At 46.9% G+C, this 26,305-nt stretch overlaps 2 protein-coding genes across 11 annotated transcripts in view; both read left to right on the top strand.

Annotated features, from left to right (window-relative positions):
• The window catches only part of LOC125740250 (tripartite motif-containing protein 16-like), a 91,007-nt gene that overhangs the window by 56,615 nt on the left and 8,087 nt on the right, over nucleotides 1–26,305 (top strand). The gene's annotated exons all lie outside the window — the stretch shown is intronic.
• The window catches only part of LOC125740248 (tripartite motif-containing protein 16-like), a 65,347-nt gene that overhangs the window by 25,124 nt on the left and 13,918 nt on the right, over nucleotides 1–26,305 (top strand). Inside the window, exons 1-5 of one of the 10 annotated variants that reach the window (XM_049011157.1) lie at nucleotides 14,885–15,397; nucleotides 19,162–19,257; nucleotides 22,821–23,054; nucleotides 23,226–23,385; nucleotides 23,916–23,975. The exons of 2 other annotated variants lie outside the window; for them this stretch is intronic. In XM_049011157.1, the coding sequence (XP_048867114.1) occupies nucleotides 14,942–15,397; nucleotides 19,162–19,257; nucleotides 22,821–23,054; nucleotides 23,226–23,385; nucleotides 23,916–23,975 (1,006 nt within the window). In that variant the 5' untranslated portion in view covers nucleotides 14,885–14,941. Of the gene's footprint in view, nucleotides 1–14,884; nucleotides 15,533–19,161; nucleotides 19,258–22,820; nucleotides 23,055–23,225; nucleotides 23,386–23,915; nucleotides 23,976–26,305 lie in introns of those variants that run through there. 7 more of the 10 variants (XM_049011149.1, XM_049011158.1, XM_049011153.1 and 4 more) reach the window with 7 other exon arrangements.

A 26,305-nucleotide genomic window follows, 5' to 3' on the forward strand; every position in this document is an offset into this window, starting at 1 on the left:
CAAGCGGGTCAAAAATGGACAGAGCTGAAATGGTTAATATATAACATACACTAATACTGTAATGGGGCTTCGCCACTCCAGCCTTGGGGCTGGGGCCGGGCGTCCTGGCTATTGCAGGTCTCTGGTGCCCCACCGGCGGGGGTCACTGTCCCTGAATGGTTACAGGTCTGACCTGGGGGGTGGCATAGGAGGTTCGGGGGCCTCATCTTGCTGGGTAGGGATGCACTCGGGTGGATGTGGGATGGGGAGGCCGTCGGGCTCGTCTGCACCGCCATGCCGGTGTGGGCGGGTCTGGGGCCGAGGCTCCGTGGATGGGGTGCCGAGCTGGCTGCCGGGGGGGTGCCTGCCGCATGCAGTGGGGCCATGCTTCCCTGGTCCTGGTCACCAGGAGGAGGGGGGGCTGAGGGCTGCCAGAGTGGTCCAGAGATGGGAATGTCCAGGGGGCTGGGTTACGCCACATGGCCTGGCCCACAGGCCCTACCATTGGCCAATGTGCTGCCCCTCAGTCTTAATTGCAGAATAGTCATCATACAACATTAGGGCCTTGGGGCGGGTGGGGCATGTAGGGATCTATCGTCTGCCAGTGGGGAGGGGTGCTCATTCCCTGCCTGCTCACCCAATTTTAATGCACCTCAGTTATCCATACAGCCCATCTAGCCGTGATACACCTGGGATGGGGCGCATGGGATTCGGCCACCTTTTACACACACTGAGCCGGGGGGGGGGGGGGGGGGGCTGTTAGAGAAATATGTACTTTTATTATTGTCATTTTGCTAGATGCCATTCTTGGAAACAACACCCTGCAGCAGCTTGATCTTAATTTAGCCATAACACTTCTTAAGAACTGTTGCTTGAATATTTCCACCCCATACATGGTGATAAACAATGTTGAATGTTATTTGCATATCCTGTTTGTGTACCTCAATAAAAGATACTGCGAGGGGAGTTCCTCTTTCGAAGTTGGCTGAGTTTGACTGAGAGGCTGACACCTCGAAGTCAGGACCGGACTTCCCTTGCAGCAAGTAAAAAGTCATCACAGCTGTCCATGTTGTTCTGTGTTCAGAGACTGGTTGGTTTTCAGCATATATTAAGGGGAAAAATACCCAACAGGGGCTGTTGTCCGGATGCACAAATATATGGAACTGAAATACTGTCCATCTCTTTACAAAAGCAGTTTTCGATGCTAAGCCTGCGCAAATCTGAGTAAATTCCCTAGAACTACTTAGCCTGCGCATATTTTTTCAGACCTTCAGCTCCGTTGTCCTCATGCTTTCGTTGTGCAAACACACTAATTACCTGTGAACCCCGGCACATTTGCATTTATTTGCACGCAAACACGCTGCAAATAATACTAGAACTACTGAGCTTTGTATGTTCTGGTGGACTGGGCTGGTGGCTCCCTGTCCGGTGTCCCCTGGTGGGGCCCCTCATGTGGGGGGGGCTGTTGTCCAGGTGCTGAAATATATGGAATTGAAATACTGTCCATCTCTTTACAAAAGCAGTTTCGATCTCTGATGCTAGAACTAGTAAGCCTGCGCAAATCTGCGTAAATTCCCTAGAACTACTTAGCCTGCGTATATTTGCACAGACCTTCAGCTCCATTGTCCTCCTGCTCCTACCTGTGAACCCTGGCACATTTATTTATTCAGACTCCTAACTCAAATCCATGGCAGCCCAGACCTATGTGTGTGACATGGAAACCTTCACAAAAGCCTGCCATATCTATACAAAATATTCCACAAACTGACTTACCTGCAAATATGTAAGACACACATTCACAAAATATATGGAAACACAAGTGTTTTATTTATAAGAAAAGAGTGAAAATAGAATGAAAAGTTGCTAATAGAATGAAATGAATAGAATGAAATGCCAACACATCAGTTTCCAATGTATGTTTGTACACAAATGTCATAAGCTGAGTGTAGTCATGGTCCATGGTTGATAACACGTACAGAATGAAATAATGACATTTCATTTTCATTGGCCATCACTCAATTATAAAACCAAAAGTGAATTTTGTTGAATTTTGTGATCTCTCCAGCTTTGCATGTTCTCTGCTCTGGTTGTTCATGTAAAAATAGCAAAAATTGTAAAAAAAAAAATATTATCAGTCCCTCAGTTCCAGGTTCATCTCTTCATCATCTTTCTGCCTTTTGTCTCAGTGGTTACTCTCCCACACAGTCTGTCTGTCCATCTGTTTCAAAGTCTGTGTTTGCACCGTTTGCAGACCCAGTGACTATCGTCCCTGCATTTGGCGCAGGTGAACTTGTGACACTTTACGCAGGCAAACCAGCTGCGGTTTCTGTTGCAGCTCTCTTGTACCTGGCACTGAGTTGTCTGTACAGGTCCTGTCACAGCAGCAGCAAACGCTGCAGCAGCCTTCCTCTCTGTCTCCATTGCCTTTTGCTGCATGAATCGGCAACGGAGTTCCTTGGCTAGAAGACTCAGGAACAATCTTCTTTTGCCTTTCCACCCTGTACACGCCTTGTACAGAACGTAGGCATTTACCGACGCCAGGTCAAGCATGTGGTAAAATACAGCTATTGGCCACCTGTGTGTTGCTGCTCTTACTGAATACATGCGCGGCAATAGAGGAAGTTCATGGCGAACTTTATTCACTGTGCCCAGTAGAGTCGTGTTGCGCTGAAGCAGTCTGTGTGACAGTGACAGTGAGGTGACGAAATTGTCCATTGTGACATTTCTCCCATCATCCAGAAATGGCTCCAACAGGCTCATGACCACGTTCTCTGCCAGCCTCTCCCCCTTCTGACGACTGGGGTCCTTTCCCAAGTAAGGGGACACGTTGCAGACGTATTTGGTCTCCAAATCCGTCGCCATCCAGAACTTGATCCCAAATATGTCCGGGTTGGATGCGATATGCTGCGTGAATGGACAACGAACCTTTGTCGGGAACAGCTGCTCATCTATGGTCATGTGTTCTCCTGGAGTGAAACTCTCCGCACAGTTCTTAGTGAAGCGTGTCCAGATGTCAGAGATCACAGCAAATCTGTCTGTTTTCAACCGTTCTACTCGTGTGTCCTTGTCATCAAATCGAAGGTGTTGCATAATTGAAATGAATCTATCTCGCGACATTGTCTCTTTGATTACTGGCACCAGAAAGTTTTCCGACCAGCAATCTGTAATGGCACCAACGGGACACATGATCGCTCTCACAAACAGAATAGAAGTGAATGCCATCAGTTCATTAATTGCCAGCTTCCAGTCCGGCTCTGTTCTGCGGGCTTGATGGACTGTACACTCTGTGATGGTCTGCAGCATTCCCACGTCTAGCAGGCAGAGGAAGCTTTGGAGCACGCTTGTAATTTTACGCTGTTGGAAGATAAACAAATAGGGAATGGTAAATTTACATGAACCTCACTCTAAATGGGTTTATATAAATAATACATGGGTTTATATAAGTATCATATGTAATATGGGAATGACAAACCTTAGCAAACTCTGTGGGTCCAGCACACATAGTGAAGCGCGAGCGATGTGTTGATGCACTGGGCGTTCCACTTCCAATGTCCTCCTCTACCCACACAGTGCCGTCTTTTGCCGTCTGACTCGGACAGGGCTTCCTGGTACCACGGCGCATCTTCCGTGGAGGCATGTCGGGTTCTTCTTCCATCTCCATTTCAGACTCTTCCGATGAGGCATCAGCAAGCTGCCGGGCAAACGAATGCTCGCCTCCGTCAGAGTCTGCTGCGTCCATTTCCTGAAGCAGGGCCAAAGCCTGTGGCGTGGAGAGGCTCTTCCTGCATGGCAGTGATGCGGAGGCCATCCTGATGTGCGTTTGCAGAGATGCAAAGAAGAAATGATTCTCCCGCCTCGGTCGGTCTGCTTTTATGCACAGCACTGTGCTGTAGTTATGCAAACAACAATGCCACTCCCTTACATACAGTCATAGTGGACAGCGTCACACCTTTTGGCCACTCCTACAGCATTTATATGTTGTGAAAAGCCGGCCTAATTGCATACAGTCTGCCATACTGCCATGTCAATGGAATGCTGCCAAAGTGCCAATTGCCCTCACATTGAAATTGATGTGCTAACTGGCTGACCTTTGAGCTGTCCATACCATTGAAACGCCAACAAAAGCCCCTTGATTACAGTATCAGTCTGTCATCACTTGCCATGTCAATGGAACGCTGCCAGAAGTGCCAATTGCTCTCTGATTGCGCTTCTAGCCGAGGAACTCCGTTGCTGATTCATGCAGCAAAAGGCAATGGAGACAGAGAGGAAGGCTGCTGCAGCGTTTGCTGCTGCTGTGACAGGACCTGTACAGACAACTCAGTGCCAGGTACAAGAGAGCTGCAACAGAAACCGCAGCAGGTTTGCCTGCGTAAAGTGTCACAAAATCACCTGCTCCAAATGTAGGGATGCTGGTCACTGGGTCTGCAAACGCTGCAAACACAGACTTTGAAACAGACAGACAGACAGACAGACTGTGTGGGAGAGTAACCACTGAGACAAAAGACATAAAGATGATGAAGAGATGAACCTGGAACTGAGGGACTGATACATTTTTTGTTTTTTAAATTTTTGCTATTTTTACATGAACAGCCAGAGGAGAGAATATGCAAAGCATGAGAGATCACAGAAAAACAAAATTCACTTTTGGTTTTATAATTCAGTGATGGCCAATCAAAAGGAAACGTCATTATTTCATTCTGTACGTGTACGAGCATGTTATCAACCATGGACCATGACTACACTCAGCTTATGACATTTGTGTACAAACATACATTGGAGACTGATGTGTTAGTATATTTTCATTCTATTCATTTCATTCTATTAGCAACTTTTCATTCTGTTTTCACTCTATTTTTTATAAATAAAACACTTGTGTTTCCATATATTTTGTGAATGTGTGTCTTACCTATTTGTCAGTGTGTGGAATATTTTGTATAGATATGGCAGGCTTTTGTGAAGGTACCATGTCACACACATAGGTCTGGGCTGCCATGGATTTGAGTCAGGAGTCTGAATAAATAAATGCAGATGTGCCAGGGTTCACAGGTAGTTAGTGCGTTTGCACAACAAAAGCAGGAGGACAATGGAGCTGAATGCCTGCGCAAATTTGCACAGGCTAAATAGTTCTAGGGAATTTACGGAGATTTGCGCAGGCTTAGTAGTTCTAGCATCAGAGATCGAAACTGCTTTTGTAAAGAGATGGACAGTATTTAAATTCCATATATTTCAGCACCTGGACAACAGCCCCCCCACATGAGGGGCCCCACCAGGGGACACTTGGATGGGGAGCCACCAGCCCAGTCCACCAGAACATACAAAGCTCAGTAGTTCTAGTACTATTTGCAGCGTGTTTGCGTGCAAACAAGAGCGCAGACAGCATTAGGAGCCGGACAATGTTGCAAATTGCACTATAATGTTGGCCCAAACATCCACACTAGAGAAAATTAAAACACTGTGTTGATAGTCGGTTAAAACCAGCCACAGCCTAAGGTTTAATGGAACTGAGAATGGGCTGGGATCCCTGATCTGTCGGTTCCTGTTGGTATGTTCCAGGGCCAAATCATCACTGGGAAAATAATCACTGTGATCTCTAAATACTCCCTCTCTTCATATTTGGCCACACACACCGTCCTCAAACAAAGGTAAATACTGTATGCCGCAATGATGCTGCATGTGGCACATTTAGACGGGGGTCTTTATATACCTATTATATGTGGGGGCACACATGTTGTGGCCTATATTGACTCGTCCATACGCACACCTCTAACCTTGGACAGAATTAATATTTTGTATATATAACGTCTTTTATTTAAAATGATAAAACAAATGCTGACTGTTTGCTGTACATCGTGGTGTTTTCAGTTACAGCTGTCTGTATTTCTCTTAATCCTATGTCATTGTTCCTTAGAACTATTTCAACAATCTCTGCCTTTTGTACAACCCTGCGATGGGCTGCCCCCCCCATCCTGGGTTGTTCCTTGACTCGTGCCCGTTGCTTCCGGGATAGGCTCCGGACCCCCCGCGACCCAATAGGATAAGCGGTTTGGAAAATGGATGGAAGATAACATAGTATAAGAATAAGATAGGATTGTATAGCTTAAGATAAGAAAGATAGGATAAGATAACATAGAATAAGATTATGATAGGATAGGTTACGTTAAGGTTAAGATTGTATAACACAGGATTAGATGAATTATAAATAAAGCAGTCCTCCTTAGGGGGGGGGGGGGTGGTGGAAGGATTATATATAAAAAATAGGATTAGTTAGCATAAGGTTACGATAAGATTGTATAACATAAGGTAGCATATCAGTTAAGATAGGATAAGTTATGATAAGGTTAAGATAAGGTTGCATGACATACAATAACATATGTTAAGACTAAGGTAGGATAAGTTATGGTTAGGATAAGATTGCATAACATAGGATTAGATTAATTATAAATAAAATAGTCCTCCTTAGAGGGGGGGTGGTGGAGGGAATATTTAAAAAAATATATTGGATCAGTTAACATAAGGTTAAGATAAGATTGTATAACATAAGATAGAATAAGTTATGATAAGGTTAAGATAATGTTGTATGATATACGATGACATATTTTAAGACTAGGGTCAGATAAGTTAAGGTTAAGATAAGATTGTATGACATAAGATAGAATAAGTTATGATAAAGTTAAGATAAGATTGTATGACAGAACGGGGCGGCATGGTGCTGCAGTGGTTAGCAGGTTAGCACTGTTGTCTCACACCTCTGACAGTCTCCGCCTAGGTTGCATGTATGCGGAGTTTGCATGTTCTCCCCATGTCGTCTCTTCTGGGTACTCTGGTTTCCCCCCACAATCCAAAGACATGCTGAGGCTAATTGGAGTTACTAAATTGCCCATAGGAGTGCATGTGTGAGTGAATGGTGTGTGAGTGTGTTCTGCGATGGGCTGGTCCCCCGTCCTGGGTTGTTCCCTACTTCGTGCCCATACTGTAGCTTTCGGGATAGACTATGGACCCAATAGGATAAGCCCAATAAGATAAAAAATCCATCGCAAATTCGCTCGGTGGTTGAAGGGTGCCCACGAGGTGACACTCCTCTGGGGCTGTGGGTGGCTGGATCCTGGTTCCTACGCCCTGAGCCGCATCATTGGACTTGGTACTCCAATACTGGTGATGCAGCAAAGGAGATCGATCACGTTCTTGTGGGCAGACGCTGGAGGCTCCTGCCGAACTGCAGAGTCTACAGAAGTGGCCAGTTTGTGAATTCTGATCACAGACTCGTTGTTGCTAATCTGAAGATTTAGCTTAAATCCAGTAGGCTGGATCACCTACTACGAGTATGAGGCTGGACTTAGCCAGACTCCAAGATCAGGCTGTTTCTCATGAGTTTGCACACAGTTTGTGTGAGGAACTTGCAGACGTGGGTGTGACTCCTGACTCGTGATGAACTCTCAGTGGAACTGAGAAGGACGGCTGTGAGGCTCCGAAGGCAGATAAGGAGGCATTTGTTAGACGAATCTGCGAGCAGGTGACACTCCATCTGTGGCCTAGTGACCCACGTCCTGCTTACAGAGGAATCAAAGCATTACGCACATCTGAATCTGTTCCTCGGAGGCTTGCAGTCAGGAAGGGTGACAGAACGGTCCTTACGGGTGACACTGCAGTTGTGACCCGCTGGGCCGGCTACTTTGAGCAGTTGTTTAAAGCTGACCCTCCAGCTAGGATGTTGGACATCTCTGGCTCCACAGTTCTCAAAGCTGATCCTCCAATCAGCTGTGAACCACCCAGTCTCACTGAGTTTGCATGGGTGGTGAATCAGCTGGGAGCAGGGAAGGCCGCAGGGATCTGTGGTATCCGGGGTGAACTTCTCCAGGCTGGTGGTAAGGCTGTCCTCCTGGTATTGCAGGCAATCTTTGCTTCCATTTGGGAGTCATGCGTCATCCCAACTGACTGGAAAACGGGACTTGTAGTCCTTATCTGGAAAGGGAAGGGTGATCGCCTGCATTGTGGCAACTACAGGGGGATAACACTGCTCTCAGTGCCTGCTGGGTAAGGTCCTTGCTATGGTCATCCTTAACAGGATCCGTGATCGCTTGCTTGCCTGTCAGTGACCGGAGCAGTCTGGAAGTCAAGAAATCTACCACCAACAATCTCTGCCTCTTGTACAACCCGGCCCAGTGCATAGCTCAGGTAAACCTGTGCAATCATCTCACGCTGCCATATTTGTGCATTTTCAGTTTTTTTTTTTTTTTTTTTTTTTTTTAACTGCACAGTGTTTAACACATTCTAATACTTGCAGAAGATGAAAGTTAACATTGACAGGGTGTCTTCAAAGAGGGCTACAGTGAAGAAAACAAAAGTTTCAAGGCAGCATGAAAGTAACGCACAATCAGGGATGTGCAATTTCTGAGGCATGTGTTCAAAAACGTATTTTAATTGTAAAATTGTATCTTATGATTCATATTTGCCATGGATAAAAATCCCAGGGCCATCCAACTGTAGCAGTGTGAAATTTTGCGGGTAGGACTTGTTGATTATTTCCGGTAAGTGTGTGTGGGGACCCCTATTGTGTGGAGGCGTCATTGGCGTTTCCCGGTCCGGTAACTCCCCTTCCGCACCGCAGTGGTCTGCCGTGGTACACTGGCATGCTGGCTGAGGTTCACACTTATTCTGTGTCTTGGTGGGAGGTTTTGCTGTTTTAATTAGTGTTAATCCTCTGCTTGATTTTAATGGCTAATGGTAATAGTTTATATTGCCATGTTTCTCTGCGTGTCTGTGTTGCAGCTCCAGTGGTTCCAGTGACTAGGCCTATAGCTACTTGTCAGTTGCTTTGCTTAATGTGTTTTAATTGTAGTTACGGATGTTGCCAGGATTACAGTTTCAGTTGCTCATCAGCTTCAGTTTATGCCTCTTCCAGCAGATTTGTCAGACACCTTTTTTCTAAACCAAATTGTTTTAATTTTTTTTTTAGTGATTCATTGTGTTTGTTTCGTTGCAGGCAACATAAAATACCTTGAACCTGCACTGTGGCTGCTGTGTTGCCTACGTCAGTTTTTCTTTTCCGTCAGTCTTGTCTTGTCCTCGGCCGGTCCGATGTCGCCCAACAACCGCGGCTTGAAGCTCCTGATCCTCGGTGGGACATCGGCGATGTGCTGGGAGCCCTGGAACGCGCTAAGGATCGCCGCACCTTTTCCTGCATTTGGAGCTGTTTCATTCCCTAGTTTTGCGACTTAACAGACTTTGGGCCGCCCTTTCTTTCTGCTTGGGACTGATACAGAGGGACAGCCTGTATTCTGTTACTCATTGTTTGCCCTCTTCATAGATTTCAACACTCAGATTCTTGGTCAGATTGAGGTATTTTCTTTTTCTTCTCCGTTTGTTTGTATACCAATGGCTGCCTCTATTGATCTGTCTGACTAAGATTTGATTGGTCTGGGGTGGTGGTGTTCACATTTTCACCATGTGCAGTATATTTGTGTGGGGATCAGTGTGGTGGGGCACAGGTGTGTGTGTGTGTGTGTGTGTGTGTGTGTGTGTGTGTTAGTTTAGGGGACTCCATTCCCCTTTTTGATCAACTTCACCGGACACCTGTTTCTTGCTTGGGTTTTGTCAGCCAGTGGCCAAAGGCTGGTTGCTGGTTAATTTTTTAAGGTCGCTGATGCTAAAGCACTTGTCTTGTTTCTTGGTTTTATATTTTCAACAAACTGTCAATAGTACAAACACGTCCAGCTCCAATCAGTAAATGAACTTGTGTGTTCTTAATTTAGATTAATTTTTCCTGTGGTGAAATTCCCCAGGTGGTGTAGTCGTGTCCTTGTACTACTGACCGCTCTCTGCCACAAACACTTTACTCTAAACCTAAGCCTAATCCTAACCCTAACCATAGCCCCAACCGTCATGTCCTACCACCTCCCTGACGTGGCTCTAATAAGCCATGCCTGCTGCTCGTTGGTCTCGCGTCTCGTTCCATCCCTCATGTTAAACACTCCCAGCTTCCTCCAGTCTGTTCCCTTGTTATTCCTGTATAAGTGCTTCCTGGCCCTGTGTTCCCCATTGATGTGGTGCCCTCCATGTTGCCCGTTCCCTAGCCTCCCATTTTGATCCCAGTAAATCCCAGTTTATTGTCTGACAACACCAGCTCCCAGAGTCGTTCATCCTGGCACCCGACAGAATGACAGAACTCGACGAGCCCCAGTAGATTTCCCAGGTCCCTACAGCCGATCACTGCTGCATGTGTCAAGCATACCTAATGTCGCTGGTTCAGGCCGCAGTACATCTTTCCCCAGAGAGAATGGCCCATCTCTGACGGAGGGCATAGCCGCCCTCTCCCCGGACTCCCAAGTGAGGGTGTGACAGCTATAGCGGAGATCCTCAGGGCCCTCTGGAATGGAGTGAGTGTGCTGAACCCCGCAGAGGTGGGGTGCTCTGGAGAAAAGGATCCCGCCGACTACACGTCGCTCGCCGTGGGGTGACCTGCCTCCTCATTGTCACTTGAAGTCTGACAACATGATGCTTCTCCGGGATTTACTGTGGTCCCCCTCGTTGCGGATGTGACTGCTGGCTCCCCAAAGCTCTCCGACACAGAAGAACAGGCTTCACTCCTAGTTCTATAGTTGTCAGAGTGCTGGACCACAGTAGAGGTCGGACTTTGCTTCAACATGGTTTTATTGGAAGTCTGTACACAATACAGATGTTTCCTACTGTCCTTCGTTCCAATTAAATGTGGAAACGTTTTGTCAGCTGGCTGGACAAGACACTACTGCCTCTTTTAATAGTACACAAAATAGTGAGCAGTGGTGACTTAATGGTTAGGGAAGCGCACTCGTGATTGAAAGACACTGCATCTACAGTATCTGGCCCAGGAGAGCCAGCCGTTGCAGTCGTTACATCCGCACTTAAGGCTCCGGCCCAGAGAGGGCCGCTCAGGCTGCACCCACAGTGTCCAACACAGGTGAGGCCTTGGTTGCCTCTAGGCTTCTCATAGAATCTGACACGGTTCCCTGGTAACCAGCCAACACCTGCCACACTGCTTCATCATGTCCGGCCAGCGTCCACCTCGCTGTCCCCTGATGCCTGGCCAGCACCCACCTCAATGTCCCCAGACGTCCAGCCAGTGCCCCCCTCATCTCCTGACGGCCTGCTGGTGCCCACTTTCCATCCTGATGTCCGACATGCCTGCAGGCTGCCACCAGCCCAGAGAAGATGGATCCAGAGGATGTCCTGCTGCAGTGCAACCCTCTGGACTTGCCCTGGGTCCTGCTGCGTGGGTCCCTCCTTCATCCCAGACTCTGGTTACTCTGTTCCCAGCTTCTGGGTCACCGGTATCAACAGGAGTCCAAGAAAGCGGCAGGCAGAATGTCTGTCTCCCAGAGAGGGGGTGCCAGTCTCTGCTCTTGCCCTGTATGTCCCTTGCCATCTTCCTGTTCCTGTCCTGTTGTCTCCTTGCTGCCCTACTGCTCTGCGGTTCTCTCATCGCCCCCCAACCCCTCACGTCCTCCGGCCCTGCTGGCCCTCCCAGACCCTCTGGTCCTGTGATTCGGCGGAGTTCAGCCTCACCTGGAAAGGGGCCTAGGAGGGTCCCCAGCCCCGAATCTTCGCCTGGCTTCCCTGGATGCCCCATGTTATTCCTTTTTGTGCCTCAGTGTTTGTCTTGTTGCTCTGTCCTGCTTGTATCTCTCCTTGTCTTCTGCATCCTGTGCCCCTGTTCTTGTTGACCCTCCACCTGTCCGTCGCATTTTGGGGTCTGACAGGACTGCTGTACCTGTGGTTCCTAGCTTTTCCTTTATCCGCTCCATGTCCTTAGTGGTGTCCTGCAACTGCTCTTATGTCTGGTGTTGCTGTCTGTCTAGTGTTCTGTCTAGTCTTGTCTGGCCTTGTCCTGTCTACCATCTGTTCTGTCGTCCCCTGTCTAGTCCAGTGTCCAGTCCGGTTCCATCCCTGTTGTCTAACCCCCTTGGACTTCATGGCCGGAGCACATGCTTTTGGTGGGGTGGGCTGGGGGGGTACTGTCACATTAAGCAATGCCATTTTTATCCACTATGCCTGTCCATTTATGTGTCAATGCATGTTCTGACCATCCATGCTGTCTGCCTCCCCACATTTCCAGGTGCTGCCCAGGGGGGGGCACCATCTGAGCTGGAGTCCTGGTTCAGTCCCATGGAAGGGTGACACTGCGAATGGGACCTGCTAACTGTGTCATCCTGGGTGCAGCCTTGAGTGTCACCCTACACAGGCCAGCGTGGAGAACAGGCTTATTGACAGACTTTAATCACACCTCACACCTGGCCTTTAGCAAGCAGCTCCACTCTTTTCTGTTCTCAGTAATATTAGTCTGCCTGGGGGGGTTGGGCAGCCAGTTGTCCATGGACCCCCAGAGATCTGTTTTATCTCCTTACTTGGGGGTTTTGGTTCCTCTCCTCCGTTGTCATCTGGCTTTCTTTATTTAATATCTTTCTTTCCTTTTTCCCCTTGTGTATCACTCTCTTTAATGATGTTCTAATGTATGACTACACATCTATGTAAAGTGCCTTGGGACGACTCTGTGAGGCGCTATATAAAAATGTAATTAAATGTCCTGCCTCCTCCCTGACGTGGCTCTAACAGGCCATGTTTGCTGCTTGTTGGTCTCACGTCTCGTTCCAGCCCTCGTGTTAAACACTCCCAGCTGCCTCCAGTCTGTTCCATCATTAGTCCTACATTTAAGTGCTTCCTGGTCCTGTGTTCCCCATTTGATCACTGATGTTGTGCCTTATGTGTTGCCGGTTCCATAGCCTCCCATCCTGATCCCAGTAAGTCCCTGTTTGTTGCCTGACAAATACCTTTCATCCCGGTGACCACGACACCAACCACCAGTGATGTCTGTGGAGCCCAGAAATACCAGCCTAGCTGCACTAATGCCCAGGCAGCACCTTGACAACGGCATGTTTGCATTGTCATGTTTGCAGTGTCATGTTTGCCTCACTTGTTCACCACTTTCGGTAACAGTATCTGCTATGTACTAGAACTGTAATCATATGTGAGTGAGTATGTCTGCTTTGAAGGAACAGAGATCACAGCTCCTTACTGTAGGTACAGGGCACAGAAACGGGTAAATCCTGTAAGGTAACATTCTTAAAGTCAGTCGTCAATCGTGCTCTTACTTCACGCCTCCAGGCTTGTGGGTGTGGTTCCCACTCCTGGTTCTGCATGTACAGCTTGCACGTTCTCCCTGTGTCCCTGTGGGTTTCCTCCTGCTGTCCAAGATCATGCAGTTTGGTAAATTAGTATCTCTAAATTGTTCTCAGCATCCAGAGTGTCCCTGCCTTGTACCCTGTGCTTCCTGTGATAGGCTACCGATTGTATCCCATACAATTGTACTGAATAAGCGGTTATTGGAATTTGTTGGATATTTAATCCATTATTTGCTTTTTCTGTTCCTGGCGTTGGCTGTGTGGTAGAAAAGTATAAATCAACCTCTCTGATAACACAGAGAGTCACTTAGAATAAGTGGCCTACCAAAGTCTAATTTTACTTCCAGTACAGTGGGTGACACAGCTGGAAACAACAGTTCTCCATCACAAAATAGCACTGATCCCACATATAATAGTCACAACAAAAATGGGTATCAATGAAAGGCAACACAGTTGTGACCCTCTCAGGGGCCAGTCTCGAAAGAACCACCAGGGTTGGACACACGTCTGCAGTGGACATTATGAACCCAGGTGTCGATTCCCTCCACTTTCACTGCGTGAGGGGTCACCATCAAGATTTGGTGTGGTCCCCTCCATCTCAGTGTGTTCCATCCCTTCCTCCTCAGGTCACGAACCAAAATCCAGCTCCCTGGTTCGAGCGGTTTCACAGCTCGTGGCGGCTCTCCCTCTGGATTCCTCCAATTGGCACAGACCTGGTCCCAGGCTGCACCAGTCGGTGCATCGGCTTTTCTCTCAACACTTCAAAAGGAGCTAACCCTGTTTGGCGGTGTGTCCTGGCTCGCATGAATAACAAAGCCTGTGTTCCTGTGGGTTTCCTCAGGCTTCCTTCTGCTGTCCAAGATCATGCAGTTTGGTGAATTAGTGTCTCTTTATTGTCCTCAGCGTGAGTGAGTGTTTGCCCTGTGATGGACTGGCATCCCATCCAGGGTGTCTCTGCCTTGTGCCCTGTGCTTCCTGCGATGTGTGTGTCCCATAACCCTGTACTGGATAAGTGGTTATTGGAATTTGTTAGATACTTTTTCTATATATGATCTTTCTATTCCTGGGGATGGCTGAAGCTGGTCCATTAACTTTTGGCTTAAATGTAAGACTTTAACTTAATAGTGTTCAATGAATATCTAGAATACATTTTTATTATTAGAGTATGGAATTATTTTGGATGATTAAAATTATCACTCTGAACCTGGTCACCTGACTCTCCTTCCTGACACAAATACACTCCCAGCACAAACACACAGAAAGAAAAGGAAGAAATGACATATATGTGCTACACACTTTATTTTCATGAATATTATATATAGAATAATGTAAAAAACAAATCTGTGGATTGACAGCACTTGTCAAAGCTTGTTCTGTCTAATCCTGACACAGTCTGTCTATAATTGCACATCCCTGCATGTTTCACCTGAAACCACATGATCCCAAACATGTTTCTAGACAGACACAGAAATTCATTCTCAGTAGATCTGCTCTCTTATACCTTTATATCTAATTTCTATCTACTGTACAAAATCAAAGAGTAGGATTATAGTTTGTTTACAGAAAAACAAGGTCAGTAACTATTATTCTCATAAAAGATAAATAAATGCTCGCTTTGGGTACAGTTTGTATAATGTACTATTTTGTTCATAAACTGCAGATCCAGTATTTGCCCAGTCTGCTCTTCTCAGTCTGGCCTCAGTCCAAAACCACACCTGCTGAAGCCTGAGAAGCAGGAAATTCCTCCCACTGTCACACACAGACGACTGTGAGAGAAAACGAAACTGAATCCTTTCACTGTTTGTGGTAAAATGGCAGAAGCCAGAGTTGCAGTGGATGTAAACGAGTTCAGCTGCCCAATCTGTCTGGATCTACTGAAGGATCCAGTGGCTATCAACTGTGGACACAGTTACTGTATGAGCTGCATAAAGAGCTGCTGGGATCAGGAGGATCATGCTGGAGTTTACAGCTGCCCCCAGTGCAGAGAGACCTTCACACCCAGACCTGCTCTGAAAAGAAACACGATACTGGCTGAAGTGGTGGAGAAACTGAAGAAGACTGGACTACAAGCAGCTACTCCCACTGACCAGTATGCTGGACCTGGAGATGTGGAGTGTGACGTCTGCACTGGGAGAAAACACAAAGCTGTCAAGTCCTGCCTGGTGTGTCTGGCCTCCTACTGTGAAACTGACCTGCAGCTTCACAATAAACTCCACCAAGCAAAACAGCACAAGCTCATTGATGCCATCGGCCATCTAAAGGACAAGGTCTGTTCCCACCATGACAAACCCCTGGAGGTCTACTGCCGTACCGATCAGCAGTGTATCTGTCTGCTGTGTGTGATGGATGAACACAGAGGCCATGTTACAGTCTCAGCTGCTACAGGAAGGGCGGAGATACAGGTCAGGCTAATTTAAAAGAATTTCCCCAAATGGATCAGTGAAAGTATCAATTATTGTTATTATCTAAAAGTTCATTTTAAATAAATGAATTTTGTCTTAACACATGTTAGTGTAATTGCTATGAAACACTCAGAACAAGTCTGGTTCGGTAAAGTTGCCATGACCTGCTTATCCGGTCTTACTAGCGGGGTTACTAGCTTGTCGGATTTAAGGTAATCTGGGAAAAATGTAAGTGAACGAATATGAAGTCCATTTAAACTGTGGTAACTTAAATCCAACAAGTTACCCCGAGAAGCCAGTAACCCTTCATAGTACAGAAGACCTCACTAGGGCCACAGTAGTACAGGCCACTGAAGTCAGAGGAATCTACACAACCCTGACCGAGAATTCAAGATGGCGGTGCCCTTTAAGGCTTTTAAGATGTTTGTATGGAACGCCATGATACTCAAAATAAAATAAATAAGTATACCAAAAATTAAATAAAATATTTCAATAATGTATCATTTTATTTTAAAATAATTTCAGAAAAGGTATATTTCATAATAACACTTGTCTTCTATGTATCATTTTGTAATTGTACAATTTACGTATTGATTTAAATTTTGTAATAATGTTGCGATTTTCATTAGACAATCATAATTATAAAAGAATATTTTCACAATAAAGTTTAACTTTTCACATTATCGCCATGCATTTTTATACTGCATCAAGAGGTTTTTTGCAGGATTGGCACTGCAGCCACTGGATAAAACTCACACTGTTCCATTGGGACTGGTGTGGTGCTGAGGTGTCACCCACTGCACGGCTGCACTCAGGTTCTCATCCCTGAGGTGGTTCGTCGTGTGGAGGGTGCGGTAAGGCACTGTACTCAGTGTGTGCTCCTTACCTCCGTACCTTACCTTACCTTACCTACATCAACACTACTAACTACTAACGGTACTAAGATATACGTAGATTAATACTTTTCTATTCAAGGGTAAAGGGTTCAGCCTTTAATGCATTGTGTTGGTTGCCAAAGGATAATATTTTGGCTTTTAATGATAACCAGTGAAGCTCAAAATTTATGAAAATATTAACAAAGAGGTTCATTGTTTTGTCTGATATGCTGAATTATATGTCTGACTTGGAACAAGTGAAGTAAATGTAGTCAGGGCTGGAGTGGGACTGAATTTTTAACCAGGAATTCAAGCCCCCGGACATCCTAACATAAAACTATATAAACAATTACACTGTTATTATATGTTTCTATTCACACATCCATTTTCTAGGCTACTGAACACACATTCTTACCTACATGCTTTAATTTTACATTATTGTAAATTTTTACCGGCACATTTCACTAATATTAATAAAGCGTGGAGCAGCTTTGACATAAATAATGAAGCTTCGTCTCAGTGCATTAGATTGGCTACAGAAACCTGTAATGCAGTTGTGTGTCTGACACAGACAATCACATTTTGTGCAGCGTCAGTGTGAGCTATCAGACTTTATTCTGTATTCCCCACTCCTCCATCAGGCTTCCTCGACTGCAGCCATGTTTTCTGCAGAATGAGACTCTGGGAATTTTCCTGCTCCCAATAATACGATCGACAGCTCAGTCTTATCATTTATAAAATGGCATTTGACTGCTAAATAAGCTTCCATATGTATGAATGTCCACATGTCAGATGTTAGACTTACTGCTTTGGCATTTCTCACCTCTTCCTTTGCTTTCTCTTTTTCTATCTTAAATGTTTCTGTCACCAAACCCTTTCATGTTTGCCTGGATGGGAGAATGTAGGTTGGATCCAGGATCCCCACAACCTCCCTAAATCCAGCATCATCCACTATGGTGAAGGGTTGTGAATCCTTCACAGTCATATTGACCAAAGCCTCATCAATCATTTGTTTCTTGGTCTCTATATGGGATATTTTATACAGATTATTGGGTAATACCCTCACCCAAATCTGATATTATGTATTCATACAAATAAACTTGACCTTGGACACAATAATGACAAATAATAATAATAATAATAATAATTATTATTATTATTATTATTATTAATACATTATTTTAAATGAATTATTATTAAATTATTATGATGATTAAAACTTATGCTGCAGTGTGTGTGTACTGCGAAATATGTGCTGTACAACAGGTTTGAAACCGGTAATGAGGATTGTGCCACATTTTCAGTTTCCAAAGTCACATGGTTGAGTGCAGAAAGAAGCTTCAGATGACCATGGTCACGTGTTCAGGGTGGAATGGAGGAAACCTTCAAGCTGTGCTTCAGAATGTAGTGAATCGTTTTGTTTGTTGTCAAGCTGGGGTGGCATGGTGGTGCAGGGACCTGGGTTCGAGTCTCTGCCGGGATCACATGTGTGCGGAGTTTGCATGTTCTCCCCACGTCGTCGTGGGGTTTCCTCCGGGTACTCCGGATTCCCCCCACAGTCCAAAAACATGCTGAGGCTAATTGGACTTGCTAAATTGCCCGTAGGTGTGCATGTGAGAGTGAATGGTGTGTGAGTGTGCCCTGCGATGGGCTGGCCCCCCATCCTGGGTTGTTCCCTGCCTCGTGCCCATTGCTTCCAGGATAGGCTCCGGACCCCCTGCGACCCAGTAGGATAAGTGGTTTGGAAAATGGATAGATGGATGGTGTCAAGCTTAACATCACTAGCTGCCCCATTCCCTCTGTTAGTCTACGTGTCATTTTCTTAGCTACTTTTTCCCTGGTGAGTTTTGACCCCTTGTTGTTACTTTATTGTGTGTCTTTCCAGTTTGGTTCAGTCTCCTTAAATCCCTTTGTCTTGGAGCTTTTAAGTGCATCGTCACCTTGTTTCCCTGCCTGCACCAGGCTGCGCCCCAACATGCACATTAAATATATGATCTGTGCAAATTCTGAAGCATCTTTAATAAATCCCATTTTACACATTTTCCTTTCTGAATTTGCATGGAACATCAATGATGCACATCAATGACCACTTTGACACAGTTCCCATACGAATTAAACCAACTTCCCAGCAGATTCAGAGGTTTCAGTATCGCAGGAGAAAAGATGCATTCTTGCTGTTCACAGTGCAGTTTAGTACACAGTGGCCCATTATCAACTGACATGCGATCTGACATCAATCTAATAGGACGTCAGTTGAGTAGCCGGTCCTGCAGTGCAGCCCAGGACACATTCGCCTTCACATTGCTATAAGAATGTGGCCATATGCAGCCCAGACCACCTCCCAATGTGGGCTGAGTGATCGGATCTCAATGCATCTTCAATGCGTCCTGGGTAATTAGCGCTGTCCACTTGTGATTGGATCACCCAGGACGCATGTTAATACCAGGTGGAAACAGGACCAAAGGGTCTATGTCCATTGTATCCTACCTACAGTCAATAAATCATTTACGAATATCCATCTATCCATCCATCCATCCATCCATCTATCTATCCATCCATCCATCTATCATCCATGCATCCATCCATCCATCCATCTCTTAACCGGTAATCCAGGTCAGGGTCAGGGGGAGTGCCTGGAGCCTTTCCCAGGCAGCATAGGGCCCAAGGCTGGGGTCCACCCTGGACAGGATGATTGATGAATGTGATCTCAGCTAATGAAAGAAACTTGTTTTATCATCTTTTTCTTATCTATAGAAACAAATGGATGAAACGCAGAGGAAATTTCAGCAGAGAATTCAGATGAGAGAGAAGGAGCTGCAGGAGCTGAGAGAGGCTGTGGCCTCATTCACAGTGAGTATGAACCTGAAGAGAAGATAACAGCTGGCTTGTGATCATATTGAATCTTCTCTCAGATTCAACAGATTGCAGATTTACAGACTTCCATCCATCCATCCATCCATCCATCATCTCCCGCTTAATCCGGGGTCGGGTCGCGGGGGCAGCAGCCTCAGCTGGGAGACCCAGACTTCCCTCTCCCCGGCCACTTCGTCCAGCACCTCTGGGGGGATCCCGAGGCGTTCCCAGGCCAGCCGAGAGACATAGTCTCTCCAGCGTGTCCTGGGTCTTCCCCGGGGTCTCCTCCCAGTGGGACATGCCCGGAATACCTCCCCAGGGAGGCGTCCCGGAGGCATCCTAATCAGATGCCCGAGCCACCTCATCTGGCTCCTCTCGATGCGGAGGAGCAGCGGCTCTACTCTGAGTCCCTCCCGAATGACTGAGCTCCTCACCCTATCTCTAAGGGAGAGCCCAGCCACCCTGCGGAGGAAACTCATTTCGGCCGCTTGTACCCGCGATCTCGTTCTTTCGGTCACTACCCATAGCTCATGACCATAGGTGAGGGTAGGAACGTAGATCGACTGGTAAATCGAGAGCTTCGCCTTTTGGCTCAGCTCTCTCTTCACCATGACAGACCGATGCAGCGCCCGCATGACTGCTGACGCCGCACCGATCCGCCTGTCGATCTCCCGCTCCATCGTTCCCCCACTCGTGAACAAGATCCCGAGATACTTAAACTCCTCCACTTGGGGGAGGACCCCATCCCCAACCCGGAGAGAGCATTCTACCCTTTTCCGGCTGAGAACCATGGTCTCGGATTTGGAGGTGCTGATTCTCATCCCAGCCGCTTCACACTCGGCTGCGAACTGCTCCAGTGAGAGCTGAAGGTCACGGTTCGATGAGGCCAACAGAACCACATCATCCGCAAAAAGCAGAGACCTAATCCTGAGGTCACCGAACCGGACGCCCTCAACGCCCCAGCTGCGCCTAGAAATTCTGTCCATAAAAACTATGAACAGAATCGGTGACAAAGGGCAGCCCTGACGGAGTCCAACCCTCACCGGAAACGAGTCCGACTTATTGCCGCCCATGCGGACCAAACTCTGGCACCGGTCATACAGGGACCGAACCGCCCTTAAAAGGGAGCCCGGTACCCCATACTCCCGGAGCACTCCCCACAGGACCCCCCGAGGGACACGGTCGAATGCCTTCTCCAAGTCCACAAAACACATGTAGACTGGTCGGGCAAACTCCCATGAACCCTCCAGAACCCTGCTGAGAGTATAGAGCTGGTCCACTGTTCCACGGCCAGGGCGAAAACCACACTGCTCCTCCTGAATCCGAGGTTCGACAATCCGGCGGACCCTCCTTTCCAGGACCCCCGAATAGACCTTGCCAGGGAGGCTGAGGAGTGTGATCCCCCTGTTGTTGGAGCACACCCTCCGGTCCCCCTTCTTAAAGAGGGGGACCACCACCCCGGTCTGCCAATCCAGAGGCACTGCCCCCGATGTCCACACGATGCTGCAGATGCGTGTCAACCAGGACAGCCCCACAGCATCCAGAGCCTTGAGGAACTCTGGGCGAATCTCGTCCACCCCTGGGGCCCGGCCACCCAGGAGCTTTTTGACCACCTCAGCGACCTCCACCCCCGTGATAGGCGAGTTCACCCCCAAGTCCCCACACTCTGCTTCCATATCGGAAGGCGTGTCGGTGGGATTGAGGAGGTCTTCGAAGTACTCCCTCCACCGACCCAAAACGTCCCGAGCTGAGGTCAGCAGCGCACCATCCCCACCATAAATAGTGTTGATGCTGCTCCGCTTTCCCGCCCGGAGCCGCCGGATGGTGGACCAGAATCTCCTCGAAGCCGTCCGGAAGTTGTTCTCCATGGCCTCACCAAACTCCTCCCACACCCGAGTTTTTGCCTCAGCGACCGCCAAAGCCGCATCCCGCTTGGCCTGCCGGTAGCCGTCAGCTGCGTCTGGAGTCCCACAGGCCAGAAAGGCCCGATAAGACTCCTTCTTCAGCTTGACGGCATCCCTTACCACCGGTGTCCACCAGCGGGTTCGGGGATTGCCGCCGCGACAGGCACCGACCACCTTACGGCCGCAGCTCCGGTCAGCCGCCTCCACAATGGAGGCACGGAACATGGCCCATTCGGACTCAATGTCCCCCGCCTCCCCCGGGATATAGGAGAAGTTCTGCTGGAGGTAGGAGTTGAAACTCTCCCTGACAGGGGATTCCGCCAGACGTTCCCAGCAGACCCTCACTATACGCTTGGGCCTGCCAGGCCTGGCCGGCTTCCTCCCCCACCAGCGGAGCCAACCCACCACCAGGTAGTGATCGGTTGACAGCTCCGCCCCTCTCTTCACCCGAGTGTCCAAAACATGCGGCTGCAAGTCCGACGACACGATCATCGAACTGCGGCCTAGGGTGTCCTGGTGCCAAGTGCACATATGGACACCCTTATGCTTGAACATGGTGTTCATTATGGACAGTCCGTAACGAGCACAGAAGTCCAATAACAAAACACCGCTCGGGTTCAGATCGGGGGGGCCGTTCCTCCCAATCATGCCCCTCCAGGTCTCACTGTCGTTGCCCACGTGAGCATTGAAGTCCCCCAGCAGAACAAGGGAGTCCCCAGGAGGAGCGCTCTCCAACACCCCTTCCAAGGACTCCAAAAAGGGTGGGTATTCTGAACTGCCGTTTGGGGCATAAACACAAACAACAGTCAGGACCCGTCCCCTCATCTGAAGGCGAAGGGAGGCTACCCTCTCGTCCACTGCGGTAAACCCCAATGTACAGGCACCCAGCCTGGGGGCAATAAGTATGCCCACGCCCGCTCGGCGCCTCTCCCTGCGGGCAACTCCAGAGTGGAAAAGGGTCCAACCCCCCTCAAGGAGACTGGTTCCAGAGCCCAAGCCGTGCGTCGAGGTGAGTCCGACTATATCTAGCCGGAACTTCACAACTTCGCGCACCAGCTCAGGCTCTTTCCCCATCAGAGAGGTGACATTCCATGTCCCTAGAGCTAGCTTCTGCAGCTGAGGATCGGACCGCCAAGGTCCCCGCCTTTGGCCGCCGCCCAGATCACCTCGATTTACAGACTTGCGCGGATTAATCAAATTAAGGCTGCTCTGGGTTATTCTGGGTCAGTGGGATAAAGTTGCCAGATTACAGAGTTTAACCAAGTGTTGCAGCAGTAGTAGCTTATTTATTTAAAAAAATACCATAAAAGGCCCATTTGAGAAAAATGCAACTTTTCACAAACCAGCGTATTGCAAATAAACACTAAAAAAGTCACCTATTAAACTGAGACCTAATGGTGACAACCAACCTGCCCCATACAGCTACCAGATGCCAAATCCCTGTAGCTGACAGTGTCTGAGCTTAATGAGTGATCATTTCCAATCAGTGCTGGCTGGGTTTCAGTACCTGAGGCATCCAGCATGGTGACGCTCCAAACCCCAGCCCTGTGCTGTTTTTATACCTCCTGTCAGCTCACATCTCTATTATACAATGAGGCTCTCTGGAGTCTCAAAAGTGGCCAATTTACTGTCCTCTACTCCCTGTGTCACCAACAGAGCTCAGCACACTCAGCAGTGGAGGACAGCGAGAGGATCTTCACTGAGATGATCCGCTCCATTGAGAGAAGACGCTCTGAGGTGACAAAGCTGATCAGAGATCAGGAGAAGGCTGCAGTGAGTAAGGCTGATGGAGACATGGAGAGACTGAAGCAGGAGATCGATGAACTGAAGTGGAGACACTCTGAGCTGGAGCAGCTTTCACACACAGAGGATCACATCCATTTCCTCCAGGTAACAGAACAGCTACTTTGGCAATAAGGAAACCAGAGTATTCAAATGGACACATATTGTCATTTGTATTTCAACTAGTCTGTCATTTGTCAGATGTTAAAAGTTCTGTTAATTAGATTGCAATACACATTTGTGTTGATGAAGCTGTTTAATCAGACTGTGTGTCTGTAGAGGCGCCAGGCTCTTCCTGTCACTCCTGAAGCTGGATTTGGACCCAGAATCTCTGTCAGTCCAAGATCTGATTTTGGGAATTTGAGGAAGGTGGTTTCTGAACTGAAAGATCAACTGGAGAATGTTTGCAGAATGAAAATGGCAGAGATCCATCACCCAGGTTAATACATTTTCTAGTCTGTTCATGTTAATATAGACCAGGGCTGGCCAATCTTACCCAGAAAGGGCTGCTTTTGCTGGCTACTAATTAGAGGACTGATTGGCTGAAGGGTCTCACACCTGGGGTTGAACAGCTGACCTAAAGGTTACCCCAAAGACCTGTGCATACACTGGGTAAGATTGGCCACCCCTTATGTAGACCATGCAGAGAGAGTATGCAGTACAGTCAGTCTCACATTTGTGTGACCAAGTCAGTTTGTTTTCAATAAGTTTAAATCTTTGTGATAACTGGTGAAAGAGCTTCACATTCTACAGGGTGCAAAATCACATAAGACATGTTTCTTCTACATCATAGAAACCAAAAATCTGTATTATGTGTAATTTACCATGATTTGCAGTTTGTTAAAATGCCTATTATTGTCCCTCATAATGATAATACCCCACTGCTGTTATCTCCACAGTGAGTGAAGTCCATCTCCCACAAGTAAATTCCTTTTACTCACATCCCTGTTTCTCTCTGTCTCCTTCTAGTTACCAAAGACACCGTCCTACCGGTATTAGTGCCCAGGACCAGAGCAGAATTCTTACACTGTGAGTCTGTTCACACACACGCTTCTCTCTCCCTGTATGAGGTGGAGTGTGTTTTACTGTGTTTTATTATGTTTCATTTTCTTCTGCTAGTGGAGCTTCTGTTTCTCTCTCCCGCTGCCTCCTGGTCTTTCACATATACATGAGCTGTTTATCTCAGTGGACTTTGAATCCAATTGCAAAGTAAGGCAAGTTTATTCAGGGTGCTTTTCCACTGCACCAGGTATGGTACTTTTGGTTCTTTCCCTTTTCCATTGACTTCCGGTCGAGTACCAGTACCAGAAGTTCCAGTACCAAAAGCACCATTGCAGCTGGGGTACTTTTTCGGTACTTCGGAACTTTGGTGTGGGACTTATAAACACATTCATTGTCAATTTAAAAAACAATTTAAAAAAGTCTAAAAGCCCAAAAAACAAATAAACAGTTAACTAAAAAGAAGTGACATTATAGAAGCAGCGTATGACGAAACTCCTGCTAATTAAATTTATTGAAAAGCTGCAGCAAATAGTAACGTTTTAAGCCCTGATTATAATGAGCTGACAGTGTTACCAGACCTCAGGTCTTCAGGAAGCTTGTTCCACAGACAGGGAGCATAGAGACTAAAAGCTGCTTCAGCCTGCTTGGTCTTCATTCTGGGACACTGAGTAAACTTTCAGGGGTCTGGATGCTTCACAAGGTTCAAGAAAATTTGTGCCATTTAGTGCCTTGTAGACAAGTAATAATATTTAAAAACCAATCCTGTGATGCCCTGGAAACCAGTGCAGTGACTAAGGAGCTGTGTGATATGCTCCACTTCCTTGGTGTTAGTGAGGACTCTGGTGGCAGCATTCTGGATGAGCTGCAGCTGTCTGACTGATTTATTACCAAGACCTGCAAAGACACCATTTCAATAGTCTAGCCTGCTGGAAATAAGCACATGAACAAGCTTTTCCGTATCTGGTTTAGAGAGAAATCTTTCTCTCTCTTATTGTGCTGGTTTCAGCTTCCGTAGGGCGGATTTTAAACAGACCTTGGGCAGGACCTGGGAACACTGTACTGATGCCTCATTTCCACCAACATGGAGCCGGTGCTGGGCTGGTTGTCACTTGATGCCTTTTCAGAACCTGCCTGCGTCTCCACCAGTTTTAAAAATGAACATAGGTGACAGTGAGAGTAAAGGTTCATATGTATTCCGTTTTGTGGGATTTGTTCTTTTCTGTTCCAGAATAAGTTTTTATAAGCCGCCAACTGTCCTTTTAATGATCGCGCAATTGAAGATGCCGGTAACTGAACTTTGCAATCTGCCTCATGATCTCACACAATATTTTATATGTTAGACCTGGTTTTCATTTACAATGCAAAGTTACGATAATAAGCTGGCTAGTTGTTTTACTGCTGGCACCATAAATATTAGACAAAACTATATTGGTTATTGACTGAATTATCCAGCAATGCGGACGGTTTGGATGCGATGGCCCCTCCCACTTGCACTGACGTTATAAAATTTATTTATTTTTTTTTTTGTGGTGGCCTACAGCCTTGTGACTTTGACCGAATCACAGCCATGACATTTCGGAGTATCTTCTCATATGTCATTGCTTAATTATACTGCACTCATTAGGCATTCTAAACACAGCTATAAATATTTATAAAAAGCATACTGTAACTGTCACGCCCGGCTCGTACGATCCTCGTGTGTGCCACGCCCCCCGATTATCAACGTGTGCTTCCCCAATTGTACCCAGCTGTGTCTTGTTGTTTTGATCAATCCTGTCTATTTGAGTCGATGTCTTGCCTGAGTCCTTCGTCTGTCATTGATGTTAGTTGGCGTCTGATGTTTCCCGTCCGAAGTCCTTTGACTAAACCCCGTTTACCCCTTATTCTGCCTGCCTGCTTCCTGCTCGCTCGCCTGTCCGTGCGCATTACCCACGTACCCACCGCCCGTGACAATAACACATTATATCCATGATTATAACGCTTTATGAATGCTTTATGACACACTCATCTATAAGGCACTATAGATATCTTTATAATGCAATACAAAGCATCCTTAATGCTTATACCGATCATTATAATGCATTATGAAGGTATTTATAGTGCATTAAAGATGAGAGCTTCAGAAATCATTCATTATGCATAATAAGCATGCGTATAATGTGTTATGGCTTTTGATAAATATTTAAAGCCATGATTATAACGCATTACAATGGATTATTATTTGTTGTGAATTTTTTTAATTACTAACAACATGGCCTTAAGTGTTCCAGAGATTTTATAGTGTTCCGTAATCTGAGCAAATGGAAGCATGTAGATGTTGAACAAAGAGGCTCAGTGAGGATTATAATTCTAATTGG

This window comes from Brienomyrus brachyistius, chromosome 4 (assembly GCF_023856365.1).
Source record: "Brienomyrus brachyistius isolate T26 chromosome 4, BBRACH_0.4, whole genome shotgun sequence".
In the NCBI taxonomy this organism is placed as follows: Eukaryota; Metazoa; Chordata; class Actinopteri; order Osteoglossiformes; family Mormyridae; genus Brienomyrus; species Brienomyrus brachyistius.